Here is a 22437-nt window from a genome sequence, read left to right as displayed (position 1 = left end):
AAAAAGACAAAAAAAAACAAAACCAAAAACCAACCAAACAAACAAAAAACCCAAAAAGTATTAGATATAACAAAAAGCAGGAAAATGCATCCTATAGCCAGGGGAAAAACAAACAACAGAAATAGACTCAGAAATGATAGAAATGATGTAACTACCACACAACAACAATAAAAGTTATTTTAATTGTGTTCGAGTATTTGAAGGAAAACGCAGTGATGAGAAAAGGAACACCTAGAGATAAATATATATACTTATATCTTCTCAGAAATAAGGAAATAAATCTAAGAAAAAAGAATAGGAAATGGGAAAAGAACTTATTAGAGAACTTGGCAACAAAAAATTCTGTTGAAATACAAATCTCAATTGACTTGAGAAGCCTGAAGCATCAGAAGGGGAAATACCTTAAATCAATATAATAGACCTAGAAGAGTTCCCCCAAACCCAGGAACTGATGGCACAAGGAACTCTGAAAGTTGGTGTGAAGCTAAAATAAGGCTGATCAGTTGAAGCTGTTTTAAGAAGCAATTCAATCCCCAAATCTCATCTCTTATTCTGTGTAACTGGGTGTGTGCCCTGACTTCTACTCCAGCAGCAATCTGGAGGTTTAGTCTTTTGAGAACCTAAAACAGAGGGTTCCTAAACTTAAGGACCCCAGACAAAGCTGAAGACAGGTACCTCACACTGAAAACAGGAGGATTAAATAACATATGCACCCTGGACAAGCCTCAGCCTCCCTTCTGGGTAGAAAACTAGAAGAATCTTCTCATGGGACTTTATCAACTCAAGAATGAAGATACAAACATTAGGTATCTCCAGTAAAAGAACCCAGTCAGATCACTCCTAGAATAAAACTCCTAGCTGGCACATCCCATCCACGGGCTTAGTTTCCAGTCATCTTCTTAGTTTCCCATTCTTGCCAGGAATTGACAACCAAATATAGTAAGCATCTAAAAAAGTCTCCTAACATAAAATATATAGACCAAAACAATACACACCAACAGAAAAATATCAACTTGGAAGAAGAAAAGAGAAAAAAAACAGCAAAATTACTATTGTTCTCGGAAAGCTAAGACGTAAAATCATCAAATAGGAAATGGGTGTTCTTTTAAAAGGGACAATCAGAGTAAGAAATAAACTTGTAGATACCAAAATTATGATAGTGGAGTGAGACAAGATAGTAGAGCAGATGGACTTGAGCTCACTTTCTCTCTTGAAAACACCAAAATCACAACTAACTGCTGAAAACCATCAACAAAAAAAAAACCCCACTAGAATCTACCAAAAAAGATATTCTACACACAAAGACGAAGTCACAAGACAGCAGAAGGAGTCCTTTCATGCATGATATAATTAGATCTCATTCCCATTGGGTAAACAACCCACAAACTGGAAAATTATTGCAGAGGTTCTCCCACAGTAGAGTTCTGAGCCCCATGTCAGGCTCCCCATTCTCAGGGTCGGCATCAGGAGGAGGAACCCCAGTAGCACTTAGCTTTGCAGACTAGAAGAACTCGAGTGCAGGAGCTCCACAGGACTGTGGGAAACAGAGACTTTACTCCTGGAGGGTGAATACAGGGTTTCATGTGCACTGGGACCCAGGGCAAAGCGGTGACTCCATAGGAACCTGGGCCAGACTTACCTGAAGGTCTTGGAGGGTCTTCTGAGGGGGATGGGGGTGGCTGTGGCTCATTCTGGGGGTAAGGACATTGGTGGTGGAGATCTCAGGGAATATTCATCTCCTGGAGGTGTTGTTTTGGCACCTAATGTCCCCCCCAAGAGCCTGCAGGCTCCAGTGCTGGGATGCCTGAGGCTAAATGACTAAAAGGGTGAGAACACAGACCCACTCATCAGCAGACAGGCTGCCTAAAGTTATCCTGAGCCCAGAGCCACCTATAAGCACACCCCTTGACACAGCCCTGTCCACCAAAGGGACAAGACCCAGGCATACCCACCAGTGGGCAGGCACTAGTCCTTGCCACTAGGAAGCCTCACAAGTCCCTAGACCAACCTCATGGACCAGGGGGCAGACACCAGAAGCAAGAGGAACTATGATCCTGCAGCTTGCAGAACAGAAACCACAAACAGAAAGTTAGACAAAATGAGATGGCAGAGAAATGTGTTTCAGAAGAAGGAATAAGATAAAACCCCAGAAGAACAACTAAATGAAGTGGATATAGGCAATCTACCTGAGGGGGAAAAATATCAGACTAATGGTAGTAAAGATGATCCAGGACCTCAGAAAAAGAATAGAGGCACAGACTAAGATGATATGTGAAGTGATTAATGAAGAACAAACAAACAGAGATGAGCAATACAATAACTGAAATGAAAAATAAATTAGAAGGAATCAATAAGAGAACAAATGAGGCAGAAGAATGAATACATGAGCTGGAAGACAGACTGGTGGAAATCACTGCCCAGGAACAGAATAAAGAAAAAAGAATTAAAAATACAGCCAAAGAAGAGTTGGAAGAAAATGTTTAGAAAATCCCCCAGAAAGCAGAGTAAGAAGACAAAAACATGAAAAATAGGAGAATAAAAAAGAAACAAAAATTAGAGAGCCAGTCCAGGAGGGTCAAAAAAAAAAATTAGGGAAGGAAACCATCAACTAAGTAATTAAGTCAACTTCCTAGAACCAAAGTTCCAGATTAAGAGGGCCCACCAATAGTCCAGCACCACAAAGCAAAACAGATCTATACACAGGGACGAGGCATATCACTGTGAAATTTTAGAACACTTGGGACAAACAGAAGCTCTTATAAGCTTACAGACCAAAAAAAAAAAAAAAAAAAATTCTCAACTAAGTATCAGAATTGCATCATTATAAGCTCTTCAAGAGCAATCCTGGAGGAGCTTCCACTGTGGTGCAGTGAGTTAAAAACATGACTACAAGGGCTTGGGTTGCTATGGAAGTGTGGGTTTGATTCCTGGCCCGGTGCAGGAGGTTAAAGGATCTGGAGTTTGCGGCAGCTATGGTGTAGGTTGTGGCTGTGGCTTGCGTTCAATCTCTGGCCTAGAAACTTCCATGTGCCAGGGGTGCAGCCATAGGGGGAGGGGGGAAGCAATCCTGGAAACTAGAAGGCAATGGAGCAATGTCCTCATTACTCTGAAGAGAAAGTACTTCCAACTTAAAATTCTATTCTAAGACATGATTAAATATTATGGATGACATGCAAGAGCTCAAGGCATGTAAGATTTCAAAAAATTTACTTTTATATATCCTTTCAGGTTTCTGCTCAAGTAGGTATCAGAGAGGCTTTTTTCCATCACCTTTTACAAAAGAACAAATCTTCATCCTCATCCTGGTTGTCCTATTCTCCTTACCTTCTCTGAAACATTGACACAGTACCTTTTCTTTTCATCCTCCCAATCTGAAACACCCTCACTAAAATATAAATCTCCAGAGGGTAAGGACCATATGTTCACTGATGTGTTCTGAACACCTAGAACCATGTCTGATATATGAGAGACCCTCTCTGACACAAAACAACAACAACAACAACTAATTTTACAAAAGCAAACAATGGAGAGAAAGCACAATCAGACTGAATATTCATGTATGAGGATAAAATGCAGGCATTTTCAGAAATACAAGGTCTCAGTGGTCTCTTTCAGAGACTCCTTTCTTTCCTAACAAATTGAAAGTTTGTGGCAACCCTGTGTGGAGCAAATCAGCATGATTCTTATTTGCTCAGTTTGTGTCTCTGTGTCACATTTTGGTAATTTTTTTTTTTTTTTTTTTTTGCTTTTTTAGGGCCACACCCACTGCATATGGAAGTTCCTAGGCTAGGGGTTGAATCGGACCTACAGCTGCCAGCCTATGCCACAGCTATAGCAACGCCAGATCCAAGCTGTGTCTGCGACCTACAACCACAGCTCACGGCAACGCCAGATCCTTATCCCACTGAGTGAGGCCAGGGATTGAACCTGCAACCTCATGGTTCCTAGTCGGATTCGTTTCCACTGCGCTACGACAGGAACTCCCCAGAGACTCCTTTCTGAAAGCAAAAGGAATATTCTCCAAAAGGGGAAGAAAAGATCATTCCCTATGATCTTTTGGACTATGGTTTCCCCACTTATCCTAAGTACGAAATCTATGCCTCTTTCCACCTTAATTAGCAGATAAAATCTACCTCTGGTTCTCCCCTTTCACAAACAAAGAAATAGCTTTCTCTGAATTAATTCAATCTTACTGAAATTCTTTAATATAATGATTCACTTAATAGAAATTCATACTGAAAGAAACAGAAAACACAGGCTGCCAAACGCCTCACATTAGCAGAATTCGGCTGAGTATGGTTATGGCCAAGATCAAAGTAGCTGATGCTTCTCTCCCCCTTCGTTGTAGCTGAGCTGTGGCTGAAGCTGCCAGACATGGGAGAAGCTCACTGCTCACAGCACAGAATGTCAGCTTTGAACCATAACTAAAGGCAAGCTGCCAATAATCAGTGGGAGATAGCTGAAATTCATATAGAAGTTAACAGGAAAACTGGACTGCTTTTCAGAAACTTGTCTATTCCATGAAGGCCTGTTATGCTTATATTTCCAAACATATGAAGCTTAAAAACTATTTAATCATCTCTGACAAATCCAATTCATTCATCAAATGTTCAGAAAACGTTGTTCCCTAAGATTTACAGACATCAGCTTTTTAGACCTAAAAAACTGACTGTGAACTCTTCTACTGCAGTGGTCAAGTTTCTTTTTTTTCCTTTTCAGTCCTGGGCATGAGTCATGGCGTCAAGCACACAGTACTTCATAAACTCACACAATCTCCTCATTTCTAGAAGACTGAGGTTTAGAAATGTTACATGGCTTGCCCCACAATGCTTATATTAACAAAGTCAGATCTAGGACTAGCCCACAGACCTCTCTCTGGACTTTCCTTTTAAGGTCTGACCAAATTTAAATGAAGGTAAGGGGAGATCAACGGCAATTTTTGGAATCATGAATCATGCTGGCTCTGTCATGCAGTTAGCAGTCCCTAAAAGTTAACTTACTAACTTGTAAGTAAAAGATTACTTACAAGTAATCCAATTAAATCTGACCTCTTCAAAGGTAACCATGTTACACACATCTAATAAAAATTCTAAAGGAAATACCCTAAACTTTATATCCAAGGACCCAGGCTAATTTTAACTGTGTGAACTCACACGTGCTTACACACCAATTCAGTATCTTTCTACACTGACATCTACCATCTACCATGTAAAAGCCACCGTGTGCCTATACATCTGCATAATGGATTACGTTCAGTTAATTAAGCTCATGAAACATGTGACAGGGATGTGACTGGCAAGGTAGACAGGGGTTTCATATGCTATCAGTTCTATACCAACTTTTTTTGTTGTTGTTGTTGTTGTTGTCATTTTTGCTATTTCTTGGGCCGCTCCCGCGGCATATGGAGATTCCCAGGCTAGGGGTCGAATCGGAGCTGTAGCTGCCAGCCTACGCCAGAGCCACAGCAACGCGGGATCCGAGCCACGTCTGCAATCTACACCACAGCTCACGGCAACGCCGGATCGTTAACCCACTGAGCAAGGGCAGGGACCGAACCCGCAACCTCATGGTTCCTAGTCGGATTCGTTAACCACTGCACCACGACGGGAACTCCTATACCAACTTTTATATTGAAGGCAGTGGGGAACGACAGAAATCTTTCATGCAGAAAACTGACAAGGATGAGATCTGCATTTCAGAAAGATCATTTTGGCGGCAACATGGAAGATGGGTTAGAAGAGGGACAAATCTGTAGGCAAAGAGGCCTTAGGCAGCTGAATTAATTAAAGTGAGAAGTGATGAAGGTCAAATGCAAGGCACTGATGGAAGAAGTTGGAGAAGTGAGAATGGATTTAAGCACTCCTACATCTGGGACCCTGGTTAATAATTTTAAAACCCAAAGAATTAAAACTTAAATGAAGTCATACTGGTGCTATAAAGTGAGTAGAGCCTTCAAAGCTTACTTAAACTCATACTAAAAGGCAAATGAACACCTTCCTAACTTTACATTTATGCTGTTAAGATAGTAACCAAAGGTCACAAAAACTGTCACTTAGGTTCTCTGAGTAACCAGGTGTCTAAAGGTATTTTGGCTAAAACAAAGCTCTATTTCAAGCACCAGAGCCAGCATCCTAATATGTTACCACTGAAAGGGAAAGACAGGAAATGAATCAATAAACCTCAGGCACATGCTTGGCCTGAAAAGACACAGCATATCAAGGAGCAGAAATCTGAAAACAAAGGCCCTGGGTAATTTAATTACTAGGCCGGAATCTGCTGACTACCGGTTTAATTGTTTGAACAGTGCCTAAACTGTCTGAAAAGGTGACCACCCTAAGATTTTGTACCATTTTCTGCGTGTGACCACATGGATGAACATGAGAAATAGTTCTGAAGAATGTAGGAATCTTGAATAACTTTCATTAATCACACCTATGATGCCACAGGAAAATTTTAAAGAGTCAAAACCTCACATTTATAAATAACTCAAGGCTCTTTTGAGCAAATTCATTTGCCATTACACACTCCATGCTTCCAGATCAAGAAAATAAGATCCTTCAGAGATGAGCACAAATTGCTACGTTAGAATTGGAAAACAAAAATTACTCAGATTAAATTTATACACTCTTATTTCTCGTCATACTTCAAAAAGTGTAATTTGCAGGAGTTGGAAGAAAGTGTAACTGTAGGATGGCAACCATCAGTAAGGACTTAAAAACTGCTCAGTCCTCTAGAGGAAGCTAATTTTCTCCTTTGATTCAGTCAGTATTTCCTCATTCATGTTTATCTCCTGAAGAGTAATCCAACAGAAAACTCCTTTCAAAAACAGAACAAAGAAGTACCTTCAGACTATTTAACCTGGCAGTGTTTTCCTTTTGGCTTCATTGGATAAGTAAGGTGTATAGACCAAAGTAGACTATTACCCCATTTGCTCAACGGGTGTTTATAAAATGCTGTGTATTGTGTTAAGTCCTCCACAGAAGCTTACAATCTCGTAGAGATAAAAAGATACACATGAAGACCTTAAACAACAATGAAAGACAGTATGTAGACAAATACTAAAGTGAGTTGTACAGGAGAGGGAACTAAATGCTCCCCAAAGAGGAAATCAATGTGGATAGAGTTCATTGAGAAAGCCTTTATGGAAGAGATAGAACTTCAGCTACATCTTTAGAAAGGCAAAACTTGAACACGTAGAGAGCAAAGGGTGTTCTATTCCAGATCAACATGAGCACTGATTTGGAATCAGAAACTCAAATGTCCTCTTTTGAGAATCAAAATGATGACCAGCCCAGTTACGGGTTTGGTGGTCATCAGATTTGGTAAGAAGTCCAGTTTCCAAAGTACTAGGCCAAAGACAGGGGCTCAAGTGCTTCCTACTTCCAATAAGATGAGGAGGGAATATGCAACCACAGCTCTAGCAGAGAGAGGATAGTTACATACACCATAGTGGGCAAAACCCATTACATGCTTTGCCTGTTTCTAGTTGTAATGATAATTTAATCAATTATGAACAAATCAATTATGTCCTTTAAGATTCAATTAACTGACATGCTTAAGGGGATGAGGGGAGGGCAGAGATTTCTTCAGGCAGAAGAAACAGCAAGTGCGAAGTCACTGTGGCAGAAGAGCCTTGTTAAGTTCAAAGAACTTTAAGAAGGCATGTGACCAGTTAGCATAGTGTAGTCATTCAAAGCTTGGGTACCAAAGTCAGCCAAAGTCCAGCTATGGCTTCAAGCCTTGGTTATGTCACTTATTTGCTTGCTACTGTGTGACCTGGACAAATTTTCCTCTGTTGTAAAACGGAGATGTTAATAGTCCCTATCTTAGAAAGTGTTCGAGAGGAGGAAGCGGCAGAGTAAATGTATAGGACTTAGTACAATGCCAAGCACGTGACAAGTGTTCACATAATGATTATCTTTATTGTTATTGTTTTTAAGGCTTGGATGGGTAGAGTGGAATCATCTTTGTTGGCTCTGTTAAGATTCCTGCACTTGATTCCAAAAACAACGGAAGCCTCTCAGTTTCAGCTGGATTTTTGCTTTTAAAAGGTGGCTTACTTAGTGCCTTTTATAAGAAACCCCAAAGGAAAAATTTATTCTAGAATTTACTGTCAAGGAAAGGTTTGCTTTCTTTCCCTTAGACAGAATTCCGAAAATGGCGATATCTCCTTTTCATTTTGACAGCCAGAGAGCTTAGAGCCAAATCTGAAGTTCTCAGGCCCTTCCTGCCTGCTTACTTGTGTTCCCTTCCTACCTCCTATGACTGTTTTCTAGTCTTATATGTATTTTCTGATTCAGTTCTTTATTATTATTTATATTTTAGAATTATTGTTTTTGTATTATTTTCATTTAAAGCTACTTCAACCATTTGTGGAACGATTTAATTAACCAAACAAAAATAAAGGGCATAAACACCACAGCCTCATAATGCATGAATCACACACTGTAGATGCATTCTCAGCATGCCACCAAAATCACTCTTTCAGCCTAAACCTAGTCAGATGAAGAAAACCAGATGGCACAGGAAACCTCTCTCTATGCAAAGAAGGAGCAGATGAGGAGAGTGCAAAGACCCAAGGCCTTTCCAGAATTAGCAGGGCACAGCTAGGGCAGTCAGTGCCAGGAGCAGAAGAGAACTTGAAAGTGGCAAGCTGCTGGAAACTCATGTACAATCAAGGTTAGGATTTTATTTTTTGTGTATGAGTGTTTTTTTCCAAAAGTACTTCACCCTCTTCTTATCCTTCCACTGCTCTGCTGTTCCGTTCCCCTGCTCCTGAGACATTCTGTTGCTTCACCATCTCCTTCCCGAGCTTGGATCTCATGGGCAGCCACTTCAACGCTGACCCCTCTGGCCACTGCAACTCCTACACCCATCTGTCCTTCTGCCATTCCAATCCCCAACCTGGGTCATTCATATTGTCAACTTCTTCTCCTCCTGGGTTGGAAAGCCCTGCTGACTGAGTCTACAAGGAACCACCCACCACAGTCCTAATTATCGTCGCCTTTATTCATCCGCTGACTATGCTAAGAACGCTCCCAGCTGCTCTAAACCTTTCCCCGTACCAGTGCCTAAGTACTGCTCCTTTCCTGAGGTCTCAACTGTTACACTGCAGAATGGATTAGATCTATTCTACATTAACAACCTCATCTTCCTTCTATTGCTCCCAAAGTGCCTCTGGAGCCATATCCTCAGCACAAGCTCTCATTCTCACCTGTGCACATCTTCTCAGAGAGGAGGAATTCCTCTCCTCCAAGCTAACCATTCCCTCTGCTCTGGATACCAGTCTCTTGCCTACACTGAGAACTTGTTTCACCAACTATCTCTTCTTTCCTACCTATATTCTTTTCTAGTTTCCTCAACACTAAGACCATCGCCACAAACCAAACTGTGACACAACACTGAATTCTATAGACCCTAACTATCCCTCCGTTCTTTCTTTCCTTCTTTCCACCTTTAATACCTCAAAATAGTTTTATAATACCTTTCTCCATTTTCTCACTATCCATATATGTCCATAACTTTTTGAAATTTGGCTCTAGCTCCCAATTTATTGAAAAGTACTCTCTTCAAATCATTGGTGATCTCTTAAATGTCTGATCAGGACAAGAACTGTCCTTATTCCTTCTTTCTCTCTTTTGTCTGATCAGGACAAGAATTCTCCTTATTCCCAAGATACTCTTCTACCTCACCAATTCTAGTTTACTCATCTGCCTTCTAAATGAAGGCATAATCAAAACTCACTTCTTAGCCACCTTCTGAGATCTCATTAATTATACTTCACTCATCACTTCTCTGCAGACAATTCTCAAATCTGTACCTGACAGTATGTATTCTTTTGTGTCTAGATTCTTTTGCTCAGCATAATGTAAGATTTCTTTGTGTTATTGCATGTGCAAGTAGTTCATTCCTTTTCATTGCAATGTCATCTTCCATTGTATTACTGTATCACAATAAAGAATACAGAATAAAGAAGTGGAATTGCTTGGTAATAGGGTAGATATATGTTTAACACTGTAAAAAACTAAAAAATATTTCTCCAAAGTGGTTGTACCATATTATACTCTCACCAGCAATGTATGAGAATATTTATTTTATATCCTCACGAATGTTTAGTATAATCTTCTTTAAATTTTAACCATTCTAGTTAATTCATAATGTTATCTCACTGTGGTTTTTAATTTGCACTTCTCTAATGACTAATAATGTTGAATAATTTTTCATGTGCTTATTGGCCATTTATATATCTTCTTTTGTGAAGTGTCTGGTCTAGTCTTTTTTTTGTCTTTTGTCTTTTTAGGGCGTCACCTGTGGCATAGGGCAGTTCCCAGGCTAGGGATCTAATTGGAGCTGTTGTTGCTGGCCTACACCAGAGCTACAGCAACACCAGATCTGAGCTGTGTCTGCAGCCTACACTGCAGCTCACGGCAACCTGGATCCTTAACCCACTGAGCCAGGCCAGGGATCAAACCTGCAGCCTCATGGTTACTAGTCGGATTTGTTTTTGCTGCACCATGACGGGAACTCCTGTCCAGTCTAGCCTTTTGCCCATTGTTAAATTGGGTTGTCTGTCTTTTTAGTGTTGAATTTAAGTTCTCTTTTGAATGTCATTTGCTTCTATATCTTCAACTGCCAACAGCTCATATCAAATTAAATGTCCTGATGTTATCTCTGACAGCACATTTAAAATCTAATTTGTAATTTTTTAGTTGGGAAACAGGCCTCTCTACTGCTGTCAACCACATCACAAATATTCTTCAATCACATTTGCTTTAAATGCTAACTTTTGATGACTTCCTCTTGACAGTCAATAAGAACTCTTGAGACCTGGTAGATTATAATTATTAACACACAGGCTCTGGAACTGTATGGTTTAAATTCCAACTCTTCCACTTATTTGCTGTATGACTTTGGACAAATTACCAAATCTTTCAGTGCCTATCTTACAAGTTTTGTGAGGTTTAAATAAGCAAAGTGTGTAGAGTACTTTAAATAGTATCCAACAAAAAGGGAGTGCTCAAAAAATGTTGCTTGCTGTTACTTTTAGAACTGTTATGCCTTTTGCCTAAAATCTTTTCTCATGAATCTGACAGCTAACACCCTGATCTAGGCATTCAGCCTCTTACCTCCAGACAATAAAAACAGTCTCCTAAATGGCCTCTTTCCTCCTCCTCTAAATCAGATTACACACCCCTGCTGGACTTATCTTCCTTAAAAAGTCCTTACACATATCATCACCTTTTGGCTCATAGATGCCCACTCTAACAAACAATCCTAACCCTTTCTCTAAACACTCTAGGTCTCCCACGATTGGCCTTACACAACACTCCAACATATGCCTCTTACATAAAGGAGTAGGGAAATAATTCAAAAAGAAGTCAAAAGATTATGTCAAATAAAAAAAGCCAGAAGCTGCAATATAAGCATATTACTGAGGAAAATGGAGGTAAATCTAAACCAATCAGCTGAAAGAAGAGCAAGCGGTTGCCTCTGAGGAAGAGAAATGGGGGTGGGGAGGGGGATGGGAAACTGATATTCTTTGTACAAACTTTGCAGAAGCATTTGACTTCTTACCCTTGTACATGTTTAATTTTGGTAAAAATAAAAACTTGTAAGATAGAAAGAGACAAAGGAAGGGAGGAAAGAAGGAAAGAAGGAAGGGGAAATAACTGAAGCTATCTGATTGTCCACACCTAAGAATAACCTGCAGAGGTCTGTAAGGAAGAATTGGGCACATTCATTTACTTAGTGGAGCTTCCCTATTTGCAGATTGAAGAGTTTGAATTTTATCTAATAAGCAATAGGAAGGTAAGTGAAGGTTACTGAACACAGTAATAATTTAATAAAAATAACAGTCGAAGAAGATTAAACAAGAAATATGTCAGAAATGTATTTGACCGGAAAAGGAACAGGGGAGGGAGGTAAAAACACGAAATCTTCACAACTGAGACATGAGCTGATGAAAGCCTAGATAAATACGGGTGATGACTATGGAATGGATGGGTTTGATTTGATTTCATGTCATTTTTCAAGAACACAGGGTATGAGTTGCTGGCCATCTAAATACAAAACTAAGAGAATATTATTTCAAAAAAAAAAAAAAAAAAAGGAATTCAATACTCTCCAGCACAGAGGAGGTACTAAAAGAATACTTGAAAGTAAAGAGTAATTCCAACATTATAGACATGAACAATAAATCAATATAATATAGTTCTAAACACATGATTGAATATTGTTTTTACGGTTCTGTTTCATCTAAAACAGACTGAAAACACTTTTGGCTCAGAATTCACTTAAAATGTTACACATATTTTCTACCACTTGACCAATGTTCCATGGACTGCATCTTCTCACTTCTATTTTATTGTCCTCATGGGCTCCACTTCAGAACCTGGCTGGCTGCCAGACTGCCTCTGCGTGCAACTACCTAAATCCAGTTTACTCACTCTGACTGTACATATTTACTCTAGCTATTTTACATTAAAAAATAAACTTTATACATTAAAGATCCCCAAATCACACTTCAATTTACATAAAACAATGTGATCCAAAACTTTGTCATCAAAGGTTTTAGCAAGAAGGAGCCACAATAGGAACTCCTCCTTGCTCACTCTTAATCTTCCCTCTTGGCTTGCTTCTCTCCAGCTACACTGGCCTCCCTGGTATTCCTTGAACACACCAAGCACACTGCTCCCTCAGGACCTTTGCATTTACCCTTCCCTCTCCTTGGATCACCCTCTTTCCCCCACATCTATATGACTGTGCTTTCTCGTCTTTGCTCAAATGTCAGTGAGGGTTTCCCTCACCAGTTTAATACTGTAATCAACCCCTACTCCACATGCCCTCTTCCTTGATTTCTTATTTCTATAGACTATCACCATCTACTATACTATATAAAATTTATTTATTTGGCATACTGTCTCTTTCCCCACCCGAAACTGTAAGGTTCCTGAGAAAAGAAATTTTTGTTTTCTTTGTTGTGGAATTTTTCCCACATAGATAAGAATGGGAAAGAGAACGAACCCTCCTTCACTGTTGGTAGGAATGTAAATTGGTACAACCACTATGGAAGACAGTATGGGGGTTTTTCAGAAAACTAAATATAGAACTACTGTGTGGTTCAACAATCCCACTCCTGGGCAAATATCCAGATAAAACTATAATTCAGAAAGACACATGCACCTCTATGTTCTCTGAAGCACTATTCACAATAGCCAAGACCTGGAAACAACCTAAATGTTGAATGGATTGAGAGGATGTGGTACATATATACAGTGGAATAATACTCAGCCATAAAAAAGAATGAAATAATGCCATTTGCAGCAACATGGATGCAAATAGAGATTCTCATACTAAATGAAGTAAGCCAGAAAAAGACAAATACCATATGATATCACTTATATGTGGAATCTAAAATATGGCACAAATGAACCTATCACAAAACAGAAACAGACTCACAGAGGATAGACTTGTGGTTTCTAAGGGGGAAGGGGAGAGAGTGGGATGGACTGGGAATTTGAGGTTGGTAGATGCAAACTATTACATTTAGATGTATAAGCAATGAGGTCCTACTGTATACCACAGGGAACTATATCCTAATCTCTTGGGGTAGAACAGATGGAGAATAGCATGAGAAAAAGAATGTATATGTATATACATATGTATGACTGGGTCTCTATGCTGTACAGCAGAAATTGGCACAACACTGTAAATCAACTAAAAAAATCAGTAACTAAATCAACAATAAAAAATATAGTTACATAAAAAAGAATAGGGCATATAATTGGTTTTCAAAAAGATTTCTTGAAAGACAATTAATATCCAGATCTTCTTAGCTTCAAAGCTCATACCATTCTATCACAGCAGCAGTTAAGAAGCTTCTTACTGAAACAAGCAGAATTTAAAGAATTTAAAGAATTTAAATAACTTAAAAACATAGAAATAGCAACTAACCAAATTAAATACAGAGAGAGGAATTTTTAAAAATTGGAATCAGTGAGCAGTGGGACAACCTGAAACAGCCTAATACATGTGTAACTGGAGTCTCTGAAGAAGAGGCCATAAAAATAATGGTTGAAAAATTTCTGAATTTGATGGAAACTGTACATTCATAGATTCAAGAAATTCAATGAGGAGTTCCTGTTGTGGCTCAGTGGTAACAAGCCCTACTAGTACCTATGAGGATGCAGGTTTGATCCTGGCCTCGCTCAGTGGGCTAAGGATCTGGCATTGACATGAGCTGTGGTGTAGGCTGTGCTGTGACTATGGTGTAAGCCATCAGCTGCAGCTCTGCTTCAAGCCCTAGGCTGGGAACTTCCATATGATGAAGGTGCAGCCATTTAAGAAAAAAAACAACAAACAAACAAATAACTAAAAGGGCAATTCAATGAACACCAAACATGAGAATCACAAAGAAAACCACACAAGGGTACATCATAATCAAATTGTTAAAATCAGTGATAAACAGAAAATCTTAAAAGAGAAAAAAGACATACTATATACAGAGGAATATAAGGAAAAGATGACAGCAGATTTCTTATCAGAAATAATGCAAATAAGAAGACAGTGGAGCCCTATCTATAAAGTACTGAAAGGAAAAAAGTCAACCTAGAATTATATATCCAGTACAAATATCATTTAAAAATAGACAAAATAAGGATTATTTTAGACATACAAAGCTGAAAGAGTTCAACACCAACAGACCTGCACTGCAAGAAATGTTCACATCATTTAGGCAGAAGAAAGATGACATCAGATAAAAATAAAGGAATAAAGACGTAAACATGCATCTACATACAGGGATGTGGCAATGGTAACTCCACTGGTAAATGTATCAGATTTTTAGAAAATATTGAAATCTATCTATCTATCTATCTATCTATCTATCTATCTATCTATCTTTCTATCTATCTATCTATCTATCATCTTTTTGTCTTTCTAGGGTCACACCCGTGGCATATGGAGGTTCCCAGGCTAGGGGTCAAATTGGAGCTGTAGCCGCCGGCCTACACCAGAGCCACAGCAACGTGTGATCCGAGCTGCATCTGTGACCTACACCAGAGCTCATGGCAACACTGGATCCTTAAACCACTGAGTGAGGCCGGGGATCGAACCCATGTCCCCATGGATGCTAATTGGGTTCGTTAACCGCTAAGCCACGATGGGAACTCATGAAATCTGTTTAAGATACAGTTGACTTTTTATACAAAAATAATGACAGTGTATTTTGTGTTTTATAAAATAGGTATACATAAGATGTATGACAATAAAATAAAGGCCAGGAGGGGCAAAATAGAAGTCCATTATTGTAAAGTTCTTACACTCTCTGTGAAGTTGTGGTATTACTTGAAGGCAGACTGTCTGGTAAAGACTTACACATGAACATTCATAGCAAGTCATTTGTAAGAGCCCCAAACTGAAACCAACCCAGATGTCTATTCACACATGAATGGATAAGGAAACGGGGGTATATTTACAAAATAGGATACTACTTATAATAAAATGATATGTTTAAACATTCAACAAAATGGATGAACAGTAAAATAATTATACTGAGAGAAAGAACCCAAAGAAAGGGTACATAGCATGTGTACCTTTATATAAAACTGTAGAAGACATAAATGAATCTACAGTGAAAGAAAACAGAGCAGTGCTTGCCTGGTGGAGAGGTGGGACGAGAGAGATGACAAAGGACTCAAAGAAACTGTTGGGAGCAGTGGCTACCTTGACTGTGGTCATGCTTTCTTTCACACACGTGTGTGCGAAAACTTAGGAAATTGTATATATCAAATATGAGTAATTTATTTTATGTGAATTATTCCTCAGTAAAGATGTTTAAAAAAGCACTTTAGACTTAAATTTAGGTGAAAAAACAACATATTTAGAACAAGTATAGTGTTCTTGTTCTATAAGGTAAAAATAAAATAGATGAAAGCTGGAACTAATAATATAGTCATAATTTTTTAAGGGTTAGAATGGCTCAGAGAAACCAATTAATCCAGTGCTTTCTTATTACAGATAAAGGAACTGAGTCCCAAAGAGGGACGGTATAAGGTGTAAGGCAGAGGTCTCACAGTTTATAGGTAACAGCTTACTAAACTGTAAGATCCACAACGGCAGGAACTGTGTTACTCAGGTCACCACTGTATCCCCTAAGCCTAGTACAATGTCTGAAACACAGCACAGGCTCAATAAATATTTGTAGACTTATCTTTACCCTAGAAAGAAAGGGAAAATAAAAGAAAATCTCCTTTGCAATATGAAACTTTCCCCCATCTTTGATTCATCTATCTCTTGATAAGAGATAAGAGAATTAAGCAATAGTTTTCATGCCATAAATACAAGTGAATAAATTATATGCCATATTTTTAGCCTATTGGATATTTTATTCTATTCTAATGCTTAACAACTTCTAATTCACATTAGCAACCTTTAAACAAGCAGGGGAATTAATATAAAATACTCCATTCATAAAGCTTACCTACATTTTCAAATTAAGAAGAAAAATAGAAACAGGCTTACCAAAAATTTCTCCATTTTTGGCATATTCTGTCACAAGATACAACATGCTTTTGGTTTCCATTACCTATTGAGAAATAATTCCATATTAGTCTGACAGGAAAAGACTGTGATTTACCATAACATTCTATGGAGTCAATGAAATTAAAACTACTAATAAAAGTATCAAGGGAGTTCTCTTGTAACACAGTAGGTTGGGTACCTGGCATTGTCACTGCAGCAGCTCGGGTTGCTGCTGTGGAATGGGTTCGATCCCTGGCCTGAGAACTTTCACATGCCTTGGGCATGGCCAAAAAAAAAAAAAAAAAAAAAAAGGTATCAAGTTATGAACAGTTCAGAAGCAAAGTTTATAGGACTGACAATATCCTTATGCTACACTTTTGTGAAAAATCTAGATCCTTGATCTTCCAGGCATGGCCCACAGACCAGCAGCAGCACTGCCCAGGCATCTATTAGAACCACAAAGTCTAGAGTTCCCTGGTGGCTCAGTGGGTTAAGGCTCAAAAGTTGTCACTGCTATGGCTCTGGTTACTGTTGTGGTGCGGGTTTGATCCCTGGCCTGGGAACTTCTGCACCCCAAAAAGAAATGCAAAATCTCACACCCCACCACAGACCTACTGACACAGAATTTACATTTTAACAAAATCCTAAGGTGACTATTCTGCATATTCAAATTTGAGAAATACTAATACAAGTAACAGGAGTTTTGAAGATAGCTTTTTACCTCATCACTGGCTTCTCTAGCCTTGTATTATATGGTAAACTCTGACTGAGAAAATAATAATAAAATAGAGCTCAATCAATCTGGCCTGAGACCTAGCTAATCTGGCACAAGGTGTTAGTTCTCCTACTATACTTTCTATTGTTATAAAGTACTATTATTTTAAAACATTGTTCAAAAGCTTCTTTATAAACTCCACTGCTATCCACTTTTATTTAAATTCCTGCTATGACACACTGGGTTAAGAATCTGACTGCAGTGGCTCAGGTTGCTGTGGAGGCACAGGTTTGATTCCCAGCCCAGCGCAGTGGGTTAAAGGATCCAGCATTGCTATAGCTGTAGCATAGGTTGCAGTTGCGGCTCGGATTCAATCCTTGGCCTGGGAACTTCCATATGCTGCAGGTGAGGCCATAAAAAATAAGTTTTTCTAAGTTCAGAAAGGAAGTGTGTCATTGTTACAAACTTGATTTTTCAAACTCTACTGAGCTGGAAAGAAATGAATTTATAGATTCAGAGTGAGCAAAATTTAGATTGCTTCTTTGTAACATCCTTAAACATACTGGCACATGCTAATAATGTAATATTTAACTATTTAACTGCTATCTACTGAAAGGCTAAAATCTAATTTTTCCCTAACATTCAGATTTATTTCTTTTTTCCTTTTTTTTTTTTTTTTTTTTTTTTTAGGGTCACAGGTGTGGCATATGGAAGTGCCCAGGCTAGAGGGCTGAATTGGAGCTGCAGCAGCCAGCCTATGCCACAGCCACAGCAATGCCAGATCCAAGTCGTGTCTGTGACCTACACCACAGCTCACGGCAACAGTGGATCCTTAACCCACTGAGTAAAGCCAGAAATTGAACCCGCATCCTCATGGATACTAGTCGGGTTTATTTCTACTGAGCCATAACGGGAACTTCTATTTTGTTTTTTAATTGGAATATAGTTGAAGAATCATGGTAGTTTGAACCTCAATTTGGTTTATGGTTTATCAGACTTCTAAAGATATGATTAGTTTCTTGTAAGTATCCTCTTTAAGGAAACAAAAAAAGCTTAAAGGGAGAAATACTCTGTATAAATTTGACCTAAGAGGCCCTCTGCAGTTTTAGAACTTTAGGAATTGTTTTGAGTGACACACCACAGTCTCATTCTCAGCTAATGGTAATTCAATGGGCTCCATACCTTTAAAATTGTAAATTTCTATCAATAAAGTTGTTTAGCTAAATATATTCATGAATGTATATATATACGTGTACATGTATGCATACACATGCTCATATGTATTTATGAATATATACATACAGAGACACAAATTATGCACTTATGCCATTTTGTAAGTACATTACATACATTATAAAATGCAAAAAGAAGATAAATATAAAAGATAAACAGAGTTCCCACTGTGGTGCTGTGGGACCCGAGCTGCATCTGAGACCTATACTGCAGCTCACAGCAATGCCAGATCCTTAACTCACTGAACAAGGCCAGGAACTAAATCTACATCCTCATGGATACTAGTTGGGTGGTGTTGCTGGTTTGATCCCCAGCCCAGAGCAGTGGGTAAAGGATCAGGTTTTGCTGGTTGTGGCGTAGGATACAGATGCAGCTCAGATTTGATCCCTGGTCCGGGAACTTCCACATCATTGGGGTGCAGCCAAAAAAGGTAAAATAATAATAATAATAAACAGAATTGAGCTACTAACATGATGTTAATTGGCTCAAAAACTTCTGAAAATTTAACAAACAGCTCTTAAAAGGGAGTACAGGCAGAGCCTAGGATACCACTAGGTGCACACATCATACTTTGGAGATCAAAGTCACAGACTAGCACACTGTAACATTTTAGCTTAAAAAGTTTTCAAATGTAAAGATTCTAAATATTAATGAAGAGAAAAGCATTAAAGAGTTTTGTTATTATTTTTTTAAAATAAATTCTTTTGGGGGGGGACTTACCTGTGACACATGGAAGTTCCTGGGCCAGGGATCAAACCTGCACCACAGCAGTGACCCAAGCCGTTACAGTGACAATGCCAGACTCTTAATCTGCTGCACCACAAGAGAACTCCAAAAAGTTTTGTTCTTATATTATCATTCTTAAACATAAATTATTTGTTAAAAATCTGAGAAAAACCTTCCTTTTAAAAAGCATAGTTTGTTATAAAAATTGTATCTTAGTAAAGTTTAATTTTTTTAAAAAAATGGCATTTAAAAAAAAATGGCTTATTTACTTTACCTGATAAAAGAAACCAAACAAAATATAAGATTTGCCTCTGGATATTACAAAATATGCCACTAAGTAATACACTATTTTATTTAGTCTTTTTATTTCATAAAATGTAAACATATTTTTTTTTAATAAGCAACACTGCCATATTCTCACTAATGGCACCACCAGCAAAACCCAGTAGGTTTAAGTGGGGTATCATAAACGCACAACTTCAAACTTTTTTGTTTGTTTGTTTTTAGGGCCACACCCACAGCATACGGAAGTTCCCAGACTAGGGGTCAAATCAGAGCTGCACCTGCCAGCCTACACCACAGCCAGAGCAACTCGGGATCTGAGCTGCATCTGCAACCAACACCACAGCTCACAACAATGCCAGATCCTTAACCCACTGAGCAAGGCCAGGGATTGAACCCATGTCCTCATGGACTAGTCAGGTTCGTTACTGCCGAGCCACAACGGGAACTCCACAACTAGAAACTTTTAAATTAAATAACTTACTTAAAATTAAGCTGCTGGTAGCTTTTTATTTCCTAATTTATTATTATTTCTAATTTAAATACAGAAAAATGGATGTATTTCAGCTTAATAAAAAACATACAATTATCTTTTTATTGACTGAAAAAACTAGTAAAAGAGAAAATGATGGTATAAAATAGAGTAGTGAATGTGAGAAGCATGGAGAGGTATAAAGCTAAGTCATACCTGATAAAGTTTGATTATGTGAGGGTGGTCTAACATTTTCATTATTTGTACTTCTCGGTAGATTTTCTCAAGGTTCACTGCATCCAGCTGAGATTTATCTATTATTTTTATTGCCACCTGCAACCCAGACACAAATAAATACAATTAATATACAATGGTTAACATTTTCCAGGCAAGGATCTTTTTAATCAATGACATCTAAGACTTCACCTGTAGGTCCTTATAACGATGATAACTAGCTTCAGTGCTTATTCATTCATCATTCAACAACTATTTCTTAAATATCTACCATGTATAAGGCACTGTGGCAGACGTGTTTGGGAGCATCTTTGGTGTGCTACAAAGAATGACCCTGAAAAGTTACCTTAATAAAACATATTTCTCTTTCTGTACAACTGTAACACCTCCTTACTCCATTTTAAAACTGAAGAAATAAAATCTTAGCAGTTTTGGGTAGTTATCATCCTGATTCAAAGTACCTATAAACAAAAGATCAGCCAAGTAGAAGATAGTTTCTATTATACTGAAAAACAATTTTTCTAGAAAAGCAAGTGATAGGTTCCAAAGAATACAGATATACCTTTCTAGAAAACAAACAAACAAAACTGATGTGTTAAAATCAATCTACATCCAAAAACCCCAGCTGGATTAAATTTTGTTTTAAAAAAATCAAAGTGCAAAAACTCACATGTTAGTAATTACACTCAATTTTGACTTTAAGGGAATTTGATTTTGAAAAATATGGCCTCTTCCTATCATAACTAGATAGGAACCCAAATCACTCCAAGGCTGTTAATTTGAAGAAACTGCATTTGAAGGCGAATAACTGGGTAATTAGAAGTCAACAATCATGTACTTTTTTTCATGCAGCCAAAAAGAACTATTTGAAAAAAATTAGTAGGCAATTGATTAGGAAATAAACCATTATGACTCAAATAAAACTTTGAGATAATTGAGAACCACCCAAACTTAATTATACTAAGTTCTGAAAAGTCTCCTCAATGTACTTCACATTATACCCAAAAATATTCTGAACATAATTCAGTCTTATATTGTTGTTTCAGGATAATTGTTAATACAAATTATTGCATGTGCTATATATATATAATAGTAAAATACTCCTAAACGGTAACCAAGAAAATAAGACTCAGCTTGTCAAGTCATTTAATTCCTTAGTTTATGCAATTAGTTTTTTCTTTTTTCCTTATAGCTGCTCTGCCTTTTGCTGTCATCACCTTAAAGTTCACTGTAAGGTTTACTTCCTACCTTTGTCTATTTCTATTTTGCTGTCCATAGCTTGTTTCCTAATTTGAGTTAACTGTAACTCAAAGAAGAACCAAGGGAAATCAGATTACTACATGTAATAGGTAAAATTAAAGTTATTGCCTAAGAACAAAAGGGGCAGCTCCTTCTCTAGGCAGCTAAGTTTGAAAGTTTCGTAAGGGCTCTTTTTATTATGTTTGGGGCTATTTTAATTTATTCCCATAATCAAAATATTCTAGAAAGTAAAAGGTACTAAACTTTGACTACTAGATAAGTACTGATTAATATCACACTTGCTATGAAGAATGCCATTGGACCACCTCAAACCTAAATTTAAAGTGACACCTCTTGCCCAATTAAGAATATGATAGAATACAGTATTATCAATTACTGTGAATAACTCTAGGTAAAAGCTGACAGATAAAAGGGTAAGTGTCTATTTTAATTTCCTCTTAGGAAGGTAACATGGAGTTTCACAGACATGTATATTTTAAAGACAGTGTTTTGCCACAATTTCTGGTGCGTGTCTAGATATCAGTGGCCCCTCCCCCGCAAAAATCTTTCATAAAGAAATGGGTCACAATCAACTAATAAATAGAAAAATAACAGAAAGGAATCAGGGCTTAAAAAATCTCAGAATGATAACCGAAAATTTAGAAAAAGAATTTATTATATATAATATTTTGAGCATCATATCTAATGTTAAAGAAAAAGTTTAAAGACTAAGTACCAACTAAAGCAAGGTATTACCAAGAGGTATCTCCTCTTTGATACCCTTTTGGAATCTTGGCCTCAAACAATGAAAAAGTGAAAAATATATAAATTATCTACTTAACATCATAAACCTCGTTATTTAACTTTTCTCAGCCAAAAAATTCTCAAATGACAAAATATAATTTGGGTTTCCACTGTGGCTCAGTGAGTTAAGAACCCGACTTAGTGTCCAGAAGGATGCGGGTTTGATCCCTGGCCTCACCTGCTCAGTGGGTTAAGGATCCCGAGTTGCTCA

General features: G+C 38.0%; 1 protein-coding gene across 12 annotated transcripts in view; it reads right to left on the bottom strand.

Annotated features, from left to right (window-relative positions):
- Window positions 1–22437, bottom strand: part of SIK2 (salt inducible kinase 2) — a 131075-nt gene that overhangs the window by 97931 nt on the left and 10707 nt on the right. For all 12 annotated transcript variants that reach the window (XM_084976010.1, XM_084976015.1, XM_084976008.1 and 9 more), the window contains exons 2-3: window positions 20166–20282; window positions 16522–16585 (exon numbers count right to left, since the gene is read on the bottom strand). In XM_084976010.1, coding sequence (XP_084832136.1) covers window positions 16522–16585; window positions 20166–20282 — 181 coding nt within the window. The remainder of the gene's footprint in view (window positions 1–16521; window positions 16586–20165; window positions 20283–22437) is intronic.

This window comes from Sus scrofa, chromosome 9 (assembly GCF_054392235.1).
Source record: "Sus scrofa isolate SSC_HxYL_T2T_F1_AM1 chromosome 9, Sscrofa_HxYL_maternal_Yorkshire_Landrace_v2.0, whole genome shotgun sequence".
Taxonomy (NCBI): Eukaryota; Metazoa; Chordata; class Mammalia; order Artiodactyla; family Suidae; genus Sus; species Sus scrofa.
Note: the sequence above shows the minus strand (reverse complement) of the source record. Positions and strands in the feature narration are given on the sequence as shown.